Source organism: Cygnus olor, chromosome Z, assembly GCF_009769625.2.
Source record: "Cygnus olor isolate bCygOlo1 chromosome Z, bCygOlo1.pri.v2, whole genome shotgun sequence".
Taxonomy (NCBI): Eukaryota; Metazoa; Chordata; class Aves; order Anseriformes; family Anatidae; genus Cygnus; species Cygnus olor.
The window spans coordinates 70846259-70858651 of record NC_049198.1 but is presented as its reverse complement, the minus strand read 5'-3'; the positions used below and the strand labels follow the sequence as shown (position 1 = coordinate 70858651).

At 37.3% G+C, this 12393-nt stretch overlaps 1 protein-coding gene across 2 annotated transcripts in view; it reads left to right on the top strand.

Annotated features, from left to right (window-relative positions):
• The window catches only part of SUSD1 (sushi domain containing 1), a 48337-nt gene that overhangs the window by 32106 nt on the left and 3838 nt on the right, over nt 1-12393 (top strand). For both annotated transcript variants that reach the window (XR_005815249.1, XM_040541084.1), the window contains exons 12-15: nt 2288-2381; nt 3472-3727; nt 8507-8546; nt 11413-11506. Coding sequence is in view for 1 of the 2 variants with exons in the window: in XM_040541084.1 (XP_040397018.1) it covers nt 2288-2381; nt 3472-3727; nt 8507-8546; nt 11413-11506 (484 nt within the window). In the remaining variant the exon portion in view is untranslated. The remainder of the gene's footprint in view (nt 1-2287; nt 2382-3471; nt 3728-8506; nt 8547-11412; nt 11507-12393) is intronic.

Below are 12393 nucleotides of genomic sequence, written 5' to 3'. Positions count from 1 at the left end.
AGAGCTTGACTGTCAAATATTACTTGTTCATTTATTTTGTTCAGCTAGAAATAGCTAGTCCATAAATGTTAAAGTATCTGTAGTCACAAAAGTATTGAGATGACACTCCAAAGTAAAGACCAACTCCTGTTCTTGCAGGCAGCCATGTAATAAACTTCATTAACTCAGGAAACTATATGAAAGGATTTTCTGCCTTGTCTTCTGCTAGAGAAAAGCTTCTCTAAAACATTCAGGCTTTGCCGGATGCAGATCTTACTCTCGTTTCAATCTTAATCGTTCATAACTGGCTTCTTTGTGAGTGGTTTACCCATAGCCTGGTTTTGAAGAGGACCTGATAAAGGGAACTGCCAGGGCAATTAGTTTGGCTAGGTAAGCTAGCCAAAGGGTAGCTTTGTCAGGAGGATCTCCTGAGGATGATTTTTACCAAGGGCAAGGTAGGGTTTTCCTTCATAGGGATATATGTCTGGCATGTTGTGTTTATTTTGGGTACGTTATACTTACGTTGTTCCTTTCCCATCTTGGTGCTATCTATTTAAAGCAGAGATCATGTAGGCTCTCAAATTTCATTTTCAAAGGTATGAGACAAGTTTCTGGTTCGTCTCGTATTCATTATTTGTATAGTACTTTTTTGTAGTCATCCTCTGCACTGGTTTGATTTAGCTCTGTTGGACTGATTGGAACTTCAGACTGTTGTGAAATTACCACGCTTGAATCCTCTGTACCTGTGCTGGTATTATTCTAGTGTTGCAGAAATCTATTTCTTAGGCTTTTTCAAGCTGCAATTTCTTTTTTTCTCCTTTTTTCTTTTTTTTTTTTTCTGTTACCATTCTGGTGATCTGGTGACTAACAGTCATTCTAAGGTGGTATTCCTACTACTCAAGCAAACCTTAGAAATACAACAAAAAAAATCATGTTAGTAGCCCCATGGATATCTGCCTTTCACATTATGCTGTTGAATTGCATCCCTTTTCTTCAGAACAACAGCTCTCAAGTTCAATCAGTTCCTCTTGTGTAACATCCCCATACTGCTTTGATTTTACACTGCCTAGCATTGTTTGAGCAGCATGCTCATCTCTACACACACAGATTTTGCACCATGATTGTTAACAAGATGATAGTCTTGGTACTTCCTGCGTTCAGTCTTGGAGGAACTGTCATGACCTTTCTGCACGCCAGGACTTCCGCTTTCAACATTTTATCTTTTTCTAGCTCCCCATTTACCAGTTCGTCTGTAAAAACTTTACAGTTTTTCTGCCAACCCTCATTTTTTCCAGCTGTACTGATGATTTTCTGTAGGTCAAAATGTATGTACACCTGCTTCTATTCCAGCTGTTTGAAAAGTCCACATATCTCAGCAAGGATTTGCCTGATGTGTCTTAACTTTGGCAAATGTGCCTTGGTTTTCTTGTTTGTCTCCATGACATTGATTATTCTTTCAAATGGCACTCTGAAGCCTTGGTTTTCCTGCAAACAAGCACTGCATTTGTTACTCAAAGTCATGTAAACAGTTTGATAGACCAGTTTTCAAACAGCCTAGCCATACCTGTAAATATCCATGCTAGTTCTTTTGGTTTTCTGGGGTGATACTATCTAAACTTCACACTCTGCCCACCCCAGCTGCACACACCAAAGCTCTTTTCGTTTGTGCTTCTAGGCTGATAGTGGTAATTTCCATTACCATAGCACCGATCTCTGTCAGTCTGCAGCTGTCATTGTTGCCATCAAAACTGGCAGCAGAAAGTGTTCGTTCTGTTTTGGCCTTGATGCAAATTCCCACTAGAACAAATTAGAGCACGGTACCCATATCGAAATCCAATTTAAGGAGCTGGATATCACTAGCTGATTGTGTGCAGTAACTATAGAACTTGCCTTCTTGAAAGTACTTTTGGCTCTGATAAATTTTCCTTTATTCATACTGACTTATTTCTCATAGTGGGCTATGTGCCCAAAGATTTACATTTTACTTCTCCTTGACCATTTCAGTTAGTCTACTAAATAATATTGCTTCTTCCTATAAATCTTTCCTGTTCTTTGCAGTCTGCCATTATTCTTTGTATCTCTGTTCTGCCCAAGTGGCACATGTACTTCAATGCAGGCGTTTGAGTTAGGGTTGCTGTTTCATTGTGCTCATATTTGCCCAGTGTTTTTCTTGACCAGTCAGACTGTAGCCACTGGGGTTTGAAGTTTGGTTGATAGAAGAAGTCTGGGGGAAGAAGTAACTAGGAACCCTCATGCCTGCAATATTTCTAAAACCTCTCTGAAGTGCTGGTATTTGTTTACTTTTTAGATCCCCCATTCCCAGATGTAGAATTTGTTGCAGCAAAAGGTTCTGCACCCTTGCTCAGACTCCGGAAAGCAGAAGATCGAAATGGGCCGATCAGGTTTGTCTATGAGCACTCATTACCCTTTGAAGAAACATTCTGCAGATTTATGTTACTTCCATATTGGAGATTTTTGTTTGGATTAGATTTTTTTGTTGTTGTTAGTAATGGGAGAAAAGTTAAGCTGTAACTCCCAGTTTTTCCTCCCTTAGCAGAATATTTGGCTAAAGACTTCCCTACTTCCTGGACCAAAATTCTGTTTTTGATAATTCTGAGTTCTCAGTGTTGTTTTTTTTTCCCCCCTTTATCCACAGTAAAGTCACACTAGATTTTTATTGATGCATCCAAGAGCAATACAACCCCTGTAATTTTTGTTTTCCAATGAAGTCATGCAGCCAGAATTTTTTTTTCTAGGACACAGAGGCAATTTAGAACAGTCTGTATTTACGCGTATGCTGAAGTAGTATTTTCACATTAGAGTATTACTACCAAAATACATTTCTAGAGTAAAAGGTTTTATATCTTGCTAAGTGCTGTTTGTGAAAGAAAGAGAAGAATTATTAATTGTAATTCAAAAATACATATATTTTCTGTAAAGCAGAAAACATTTGAAAGCTGATAATATATCGGGAAATGACTAAGTGTAACAGCTGTAACAATGACTCTTCGTACTTTTGAATACCATAAACAAAACATTATTTTGAGAGGTTTGGAGACAGATGTAATTAATTTTGTACAAATGGTATCTGTCCTCTCCTTGAAACAGAAAAAGTCTTGTTTCTCAGAAATTAGGCATTGTTTTTAGAGGCCAGTGATGTCTTCTGTTTCGTAGATGAACTTAAGTGTAAGGTGAGAGAAGCCAAAGGCAGCCTGCAGTAATTTGGTTTGATGCTCTTCTGAGTATGAATGGGCATGTTAATTTGCATGTGACAAGGAGTCCCGGGTTTAAACTGTGCATGCATTTATTTCAAAATGCAAGGGAACACTCACAGAGAAATATTTCAGTACAAGAAGAATTTGTATTGGACATTGATTAAAAGCAGTTAAGAGGTTATATGTAGAAAACATAATATGAAAATGTAATGAATATCTGTTGCTTATTATATTGAACTGAGGGCTAATGTTTACTTTTTTTTTTGTTTCACTCTAGTCTTTATCAAGTGATTGTGCTTCCTCTGGGTTTGCAAAGTACTTTTATTTGTGACTCCTTTGCTGCTGCAACTTTCTTTAGCAACACCACTGACACTAAGGGATATGTAGCAGCTGAATTTCAGGCGAAGGATGTTGCTGATAACATGCCAGTTGCTCTTGGAGACAGACATTACTACGGAAAGTTTTATAATGCTCCTTTAAAGCTGGGAAACGAGTACTGTGTTTTTTTGAGAATAATAAGCGAGTGGAATAAGGTAATGGATGTTCTAAAACCTTTTCTTTATACCAGTTGAATGAAGTGTTGCTGGGGAAAAAAAAAAGGAAAACGTTAGCTTTGTGTTAAATTTTTATGATGCTGTTTGACAGAATTAGATTAAATCTGAAGCCTCTTTAAATAACTCTTGTAATTCCATACAGATATTTATCTCATTGTAACATTGGAGCAGCTCTGGATGCCAAAAGGCAAACAATAGAAAGAGCTAAATATGAAGGGCCATCTCTTCCCTGCACGATTAAGGGTGTCTATTAGGCGAGAACTTGGTGAAAGAGATTATTGTGAAAACCTGCAAATCTCTCTTTAGCAATGAAAAATTCTCTCGGTTTTGAATTGTAAGTTATATTCCAGTTCTCCAAGTGATAAGGGAAAAGTATATTTTGGCATGTGTGTTACCTTCTGAACAACAGAGAATGTCAACTCCATCTCTTTTGAGGAAGCTTTGTCGGAAAAACCATGCTACTAGCATTTTTTTATTTCATTTTTTTACATTTTAAGGTAAATATGTATTTTATTTAGAAACAAAATGTTTCTTAACTGTAGGTTTCTCTCAGCTGTTCAGTGTTCCAGTGTTTTGCCTCCCACAATGTCATTATGCCACTAGTTTTCCAGTCATTATCCATCTCAATGGTCAAGAGGTTGTCAATCTTACGGCCTCAGCAGTAGGTAGTTTTTCTCCCATGCACTGTAATTTTCACATGCATACAGTTCCTGAATGTCAAATGTAAAAACAAAATAAACCACCACCTACTAAACAAAAAATACCCGAAACACCTAAAAGCTGTCTCAGCCTGCTGTCCATAACATGAAAATAGAGTTCTGGGGCCTTGTGTATGCACCACGAAGCAAGGAAGCAGGCAAAAACTCATCTGTGAGTCACTTGTAAATAATTCTGTGTAATTTTGGATGCCTACACCCAAATCTGAGTAAGTGAATACAGCTTCTGGTAAGAAATATAACTGTTTCAGTCCAAACTGAGTGAAATAAAGCAAATACATGTAAGAGCTGTTGCTGGTATTTATTAATCAGTGCAAAGTATGTTTTTTGTTTTTTTTTTTGTTTTGTTTTTTTTTTTCTACTTTAATAATAGCCCATGAAGTTTTGTAGCACAGACAACTTGGTTTCTGATCCTGATACAAGTCTGTAACTTGTCATAAATTTTTAATTATTTGCGTGAGGCAGTAAGTAGAGAAATGACATCTAAAGACATTTGGTTCAGGAGAAATAAGCCCAAAATATTCCAGACTTTGGATGTCAGACTGTATTTTTTAGAAGAATTTACTCCGTGGAGCAGGATTGTTATTGACAGAAGTATATAAAAGTTTAGCCTGTCTAAGCTTTCCTAAATAAGTCTGAGCTCAGTTTATACATTGTAGGGTTTTACGTATTGGTTTCCCCAGCTCTTTCCCTTTTGATGTTTTCTGTTACTGGGGAACATTACTTATTATTATTTGTGTTGAGGCTTTTCCTGCACATGACAGTGCAGACTGCTTAAGCAGCTCTGCAAGCTGTTTGTTGAACTGCTTCTAAGTTATATTCTTATTCTCTTTGATATAGAATATTTCCTGTTTTTTTCATCTTCAGCATTGCCAGACATATTTTCTAGGCCACCAATTTAATGGAATATTAATACTTTTATTTGTAGAAGTCACTCTTGGCTTCCTTTCATTACACATTCACACACACACATCGGCTTCCTTTCATTACATAAAACACATTAGTTCCCTAATATACACTTTCCTGTATGGCTTTTCTTAATAAATACGGTACATAAAGTTATAACAGTTACAAATCATCATTAGGGTTGAAAAGACCAGACAACTTTCATTCCCGTCCCTTCTTCTTCGAAACGGAACATTTTCTTGTAACTCATAAGTATTGGTTTGTCTTCAGTTCTCACGCCACCATATTTTGTACAACTGTTGGTATTAGAGAAGTTCCAGGAATTCAGAATTCTAAATTGAAGTCTGTTGGGTGCTGAGAATTTCTGACAGTCTGATCACTAAGGTGACTGAATTTGGACTCTAAAATTGCATATTTAAAAATCTTTCTAAAATACGATCTTTAATTGGCCCTCACTTATTATCACATCTGAAATCAGGGCACTTCTTTACTGCGAGAGTGACAGAGCACTGGGACAGGCTGCCCAGAGAGGTTGTGGAGTCTCCTTCTCTGGAGATATTCAAAACCTGCCTGGATGCCATCCTGTGCAACATGCTCTAGGTGATCCTGCTCAACAGGAGGATTGGACTGGATGATCTTCAGAGGTTCCTTCCAACCTCAGACTGTGATTCTGTGATTCTGTGCCTACATTTCTATTTGAATACAGCCAAAGTGCCTTCTGGCTCCAGGTCCCTTCATGCTGAGAATGGTGTATTTTGTGTCATACATGCTACAAAATCATGGCTAGGTTGTGATTTTTTTATTGCCGTTATTCCTCCATATACCCAACATATCTTCTTTGTAGCAAAGGTGGGAAAATCAGTTCAGATAAAATTTTGTGGACATGGTAATGACAAGTAAGCTATTCTGTCATACTGAGTTCACTTTCATTTATCATTTTCTCATATTTGGAAGCCCTGAGAAAGCTGTCTGCTGTGTGGTTTTTATTTCCTGCTTATTTTTCAAGGTGGAGGACCAGAAATGCATATTTCAGTTGTGCAAGACATTCAGATGTGTTAAAAGGCTAATCATATTATCTGAAGAGATCATTGGGAATGTAAAAGGAAGTCAGTTAGGAAGTTAGAGATAATAGAAATTACCATTTTTCATATCGATGAATTTGGCAATTAGAATATAGGAATGATGGAGACAAGAGGATGGTTTGGGAACAGACAAGGAAAAACACTACTTAAGTGGAACAAATTGTCCACCCTTGGAAGTGTTGTTCTCTGTAAAGGATGTTTCTAATCAAATAACTCAGTCCCATGTGGTACCTATTTTTGTCTCCAGTGATTACTTTATGGATTCCATGCTGTGCAAAGAGCCAAGGCTCAAAGTGAAGGGCCAGAAATAAAAAGGTGCTTCAAGCTTAAAATTATTTGAGAATAATTTCTTTAGTATAACTTTTGTTCAGCCTCAGTCTTCAGTGTCAACATCAGCTGTTTTGGAGCGAACAGTTTATTCATGTAAAAAGTAAGAGTAGTACTGTGAAAGGTGAAGGTAACTCAGTTCTGTAACATGCAGTATTTTCAATAAAAATCCGAGAGATTTTTTTAAAAAAATTAATCAAAAATGGCCTCTGCTGGCAGAAAAGTTAGTTAAAACTAGCCCAATAAGAAATCAGCTAAGAAAAGTGTATGTGTACAAGACGTTTTCTCTTTTCTCCAGAAGTCTTTTAAGTGTTCATCTCTGAAAGGAGTTTCTATCCCCAGTTTAACTATTTTCAGTGTAGAAAGCTGAATACCAAGGTTGAAATCTGGAGTTTGAGATCCATGGATGCTTGAGTATTTGCAGGAGTAATTTCACTAATAATTTTCTGGAAGGGTGTTGAGGTTTACTGTTGTGACCAGCTGCTAATTCATCAAAGAAAGGGACTGTAATTTGATTTAGTGTGAAGTGTAGGTCAGTGAACTTCACTGCAGGGATTCCTGGGAGCTCTCTAACTTCTCTTACAGGCAGGAGAGCAGTGATTTCCTGCAAACCAGAGTATGTGGCAGAGGCAGCTATCTCAAGATGATGGCACTTATATGAATGCTTGCCAGAATCTGGCATTTGGTTTTAAATCCACCCCTTAATATTTATTCTGATTCTCCTAATAGGATTCCCTCTGTTAGTGTTTTGTCATTTTAAATAACCAGAAAATTCTGTATAAAAAGTATTTTAAGAAGCACTGAAATTCCACACTTCATGCCAACACACCAAAGGAAAATTATGCATACAAATGTGCCTTTGCCCTTCTGTGCAAATGCTTCAAAATGTAGCCTTCGATTTCATAGAAACATGTCGTTATCCAGAGCAACATAATATGTATTTTGCTAAAACACACAAAAAAATGTGTGCATTTATTTTACAAAGGTCTGTGAGAATCATTTAGCTGGAAAATATGTGCAGAAGCACTACAAAAACAGAATTCACAGTGATGACAAAATAAACAGTAGATATTAAACAGAACTGGCAATTGGGAGTCTTCTTGTGTAAGTATGAGTGTGAAGTGCAGGGGGAAAGCTATACAGGGAACAGAACTTACAGTAAAAAGCAAACTTGTTAAACAATTGCAAAAGAAGATCCTTAATAAACATTTATTCAACTACTGTAAACATTAGCTACTTTACGTATTGTATAAAAATATTTTAAAATTACCAAGCAAGTTGTCATACTGGGGACGTGGGGGAAGGGGGAGTGATGTAGTATTTGAAAACCATGTCATTAAGTATTTCAATGTATATGTGCTACATGGGGATAGAGTTAATACAGCATGTTCAGCCTTATCTTGGCATTTCATAAATTCTGAATTCGTATCTAAGCAGCTTCAAAGATCCTTTGATGACATTTACCTGCATAGGTTGTAGAAAGAGAGGAAGAATGATGATCTGAAAAACTAGAGCCGGGCTTTCATCAAAGCTGTATCTCTGATCTTATCTTTATAGCTTATAAAATTTATAGTCAAGATAGGGGCTGCTACCAGGGGAAAAAAAAACAAAAACGTCCATAAAAGTAATAAAATTCAGTACGTAGTGGATGACTGCTCTTGCAGAGTGTGTAAGTGATAATAAATTTCTCTCGTGAGAAACAGTAATTTTTATGCTTTCATTTTCAGGTGAGAACACAGTCCTGTGCTGTATGGGCACAAATTAAAAGTAAGTCAAATTTTCCTTTAGTGAAAAAATAGAAGGTATCATAGCCTTGCTTGCCAGCATAAACAAGTAATTGCTGTGGCTGTTCTTTCATTCTCCAATAATAGTTGAATGACTTTGAGGATGGGAGAGGTTAGAGGCAAAAAATTCATTTTGCACTGTGGTATCTAGATTATGATGTTCCAAAATGGATTCTCTGCTTGTTTTACGGTATTACTCTTTCTTTGCATCCCACCTAAATCTTACAGCAACATTTGTGCACAAAGGACTTGAAGAACAGAAGTGAAATCTTAAAAACTAGTTTTAAGATAGTTCTATATAGGCTTTGAGGTGTTTTTTGTTTTGTTTTGTTTTGTTTTGTTTTTAATATTTTCTGTCTATCAGGAAATGCATTGTTAATTCCACCTTGGTAGTCCTTGGAGGATTAAGTCGTTTTGTGAATTTAGGAAAATAAAAGACACGATGCAGAAGTGAAAAATATGGATAATTTTTGTTCTTGTAAGTACAGTTTCATAAAGTATAACGGCAAAACTTAAAAAGCCAGTAGGAGAGTGCAGCTTTCTCCTTGTTTTTCTTTTCTACTGTAAAATGTTTCAGAGAAAGAGATTACCTCAGAGGAGAGTTTGGAATCAGCTCTAAATCAAGTTTTTCTCCTTTCCACCATGGTAGAAAGTACTTTCTTTATTAATTTTGTCATGTTTCAGCGAAAGCAAGCGCTTGCCTCTCCTGAGGGAAAAAAAAAAAAAAAAAAGCAACACCACTAGAGACTCCTACAAACTCTAAATTCTGCTTTTGAGTTGAAAGATTCATGAACTGGTGCTTGGAAATTCAATGGCACTGGAGAGTGAGATAGTACTTTAGAATGATGAGGCACTTGTGTTGCATTTTTCCCACTGTTCATCAAAAACCACATCTGACTCTTATTACTAGTCTTCCACTGACAAGTGTTTATTTATTTCTAAGTTGTTTTTTTTTTTGTGGTTTACTCTCAGACTGGTTCATTTACCACCACACGTAGAATATCACTTAGGCAGTTGTGGTTATGAGATACTCTGATAAGCTCAAAGATTCAATAGGCTTGATGGCTCTATTGCTGGTCCAAAAAGGCAAGAGCTGTACAATAATTCTGAAAAGACAAAGAATTGTCCTCTTTGAACTTGTTTTTTATCACCTTCTGGAGCATTGTCAGAGACGGTCTTAGGTGTAGGTGGATTTTATTTTGGGAAAAAGAATGGGCAGTGGAATGTGGGAGTAGGACAGGCCTTTGGTTTTCTGTTGTAAATGCATTTTCCTCTATATTGTACAGACTTCCAGCCAAGCAGTGTCCTTGGCCTAATGTACTTCTGCAGCTGGAGAGGCTGAGGGTATTTTTGGCTTACTGAAACCTTTGAGGAGTTATACTTAGCTCAACCTGTGTGAAGGGCAGATCTGTAAATTAAATGTAAACTAAATTGAAAGATTTCAACTTCCACATAGACAAAGGTATACATTCTTGGATAAATCATTGTCATAAAGAGTGGTAGAAAGCTATAGCAAGCGTGCTTACTTCTGTTACAAATAGTTGTCTGAGTAAAGTAGATTTTGAGTTTTTTCACAAAATAGACTACTATGTGTTGGGAAGGCAGTTCTTTCATTTTTATGGAGGGTCAGCATCTGTTCTGTGTAACTAACGTATGGAAACTGGCATGACAGTGATGTAAGGACATGTATAACTTGTATCTAAACTGAACATGCTTGTAGGTAGAACAGATTTTCCTCGTAGGGTCTCTTGTCTGAAATTATTTTCCCAGACATCAGCTAAGATAGCAGGTGAGAGTTGCTACTTAGATACAAGTCATGTTTTATTGAGGAGACGTGAGCAAAGATGGTTAACTGATCAAGTGCACCTTATGGATTTGTATGATTATTTGTGCTTCAGATGAGTTGTTGAGGATGTTTTGGGTGAATGTCCAGCCAGCTTTGTGTCGGTGCATTCAGATGAGCTAAAGAAAGTTTTCCACTTAAGTAAAAGAAATTGCTTTTCTGATGTTTGGGCAGCCAGGTTCTCATTGTAGACATATGCTGTAATTTCACTGAGTGTTGTTTTTGCAAGAATTTAAATTTTTGGTGAGACATTAAATACTTGTGCTTGCAAGATTTAACAGCAAGTAGGGTTGTGGAATCTTGCAGGAACAAAATCCATTGCCCCAGATGTCTGTGGGAAATCGAGAAGGAAATGAGTAACCCATGACTGATACTGAAAATGGGAAGGAGGTAGCTGGAAACGATTGCATTTTCTTTTCTCAGGCAACCTTTGCAGGTAGTTCTTAGTAATTCTGGTTTCAATTGTAAATCACTACAAGCCTTCTGTTCTGTCCTTCAGTGGTTTCTGGTAAGATAGGCTTGGATAAGGCTATCATTGCCAGGTTTATTTCTGTTTTTTTTTCACTTGGGAAGAAAAAAGAATGGGGAAGGGAAATCCATGCCCAGATTACAAAAATTTTGAAAGAGATGCATCAAGCCATTTAATTAAGCATTAGGTCTTTTTGTCACAAGAGACTACCTTGGCATTTGATTTAGACTGAAATTGCCAATGGTGAGAGGGGAAAATGTGGACAGTAATTATCTTACCAAAAAAAAAAAAAAGTGGGAAACTGGTGGATGGAGAAGTGTAATCGCTTTTGAGAAATGCACCATTTAATCTTACATCCTCAGCAGTCTGGTAGCTGCTGAATAGTCAGCTCTATTACTGCTTGATGGCATGGCAAGTCCAGCACAGTAGTTTTGTTACAGTACTCTAGCTTTGAGCAGACTCAGTAGGTCCATCGCCAGACTGAAGCTTCATTACTTGCTATTTGTTCATTTGATCTATTTGATATTTTTCTTTCAGATTTATCACCCACTCTTCAATACATGACTGCTGTTGCATTTGGGTCACTTGCTGCTGTCTGCCTTATACTGTTCCTGTCATTCTCAGCAGCACGGTATGTATAAACTCCAGTTAAGTCATCCTCCAGAACGCTTACATGTCTTGCTTTTCAGATAGTCTTTCTAGCCAACCTGCTTGTTTAAGGCCTCTTGGGTGGGTTATAAATTTTATGAAGAATTCCTTCAGTGTCCCCTTACTCTGACTTTGCTTGAATTGATGCCTTTTATGTCTTTGCAATCACTCGGGAAACATCTGAAAAGTATCGGACTCATAGTAAAGGAAGGATTCAGAAAGTGAAGAGCATGAGGAATTTTGTTCAGATATGTTTTGCTTTAATGGTAACTAGAAGTTTGTCTGGTGTGCTACTCTAAAAGTGAAGTCATGCCAACAGAAATGTTGCTGTATGTTACTTATGTAAAGAGCCAATTTCCAGTGTTCCCAACTTCCTTCAAAATGCCAAGGAAGATGGTTTTTCAGTAGTGTTTGATTCTTAGCTAAAGGACACAAAGCATTTTGGAAATCTGATTGATTTCTTTATATTTTGTGATCCTTCATGCAGGGGCAATGACTTTATGACTGTTCTCCTTTCAAAGGTAAAACAACAAAGAGCCTTTCAGCAACTGTGTATGTCTATGTATGTGTAAAATCTCTTGCCTACAAAACAGGTCTTTGTTGTTGCTCTAATATGTTCAAGAATATTCTTCCAATTTATGTCGCTTGCATGGTCAGGAGCCTACAGTTCGGGGAATGCATGGAATTTATGGATTTCATAGAATCATAGAATGGTTTGGGTTGGAAGGGACCTTAAAGATCATCTAATTCCAACCCCGCTGCCATGGGCAGGGACACCTTCCACTAGACCGGCTTGCTCAAACCCCCATCCAACCTGGCCGTAAAGGCAGAAGGGGTTATTATTGTCCTGGTGTCTCACCTTGCAGGTTC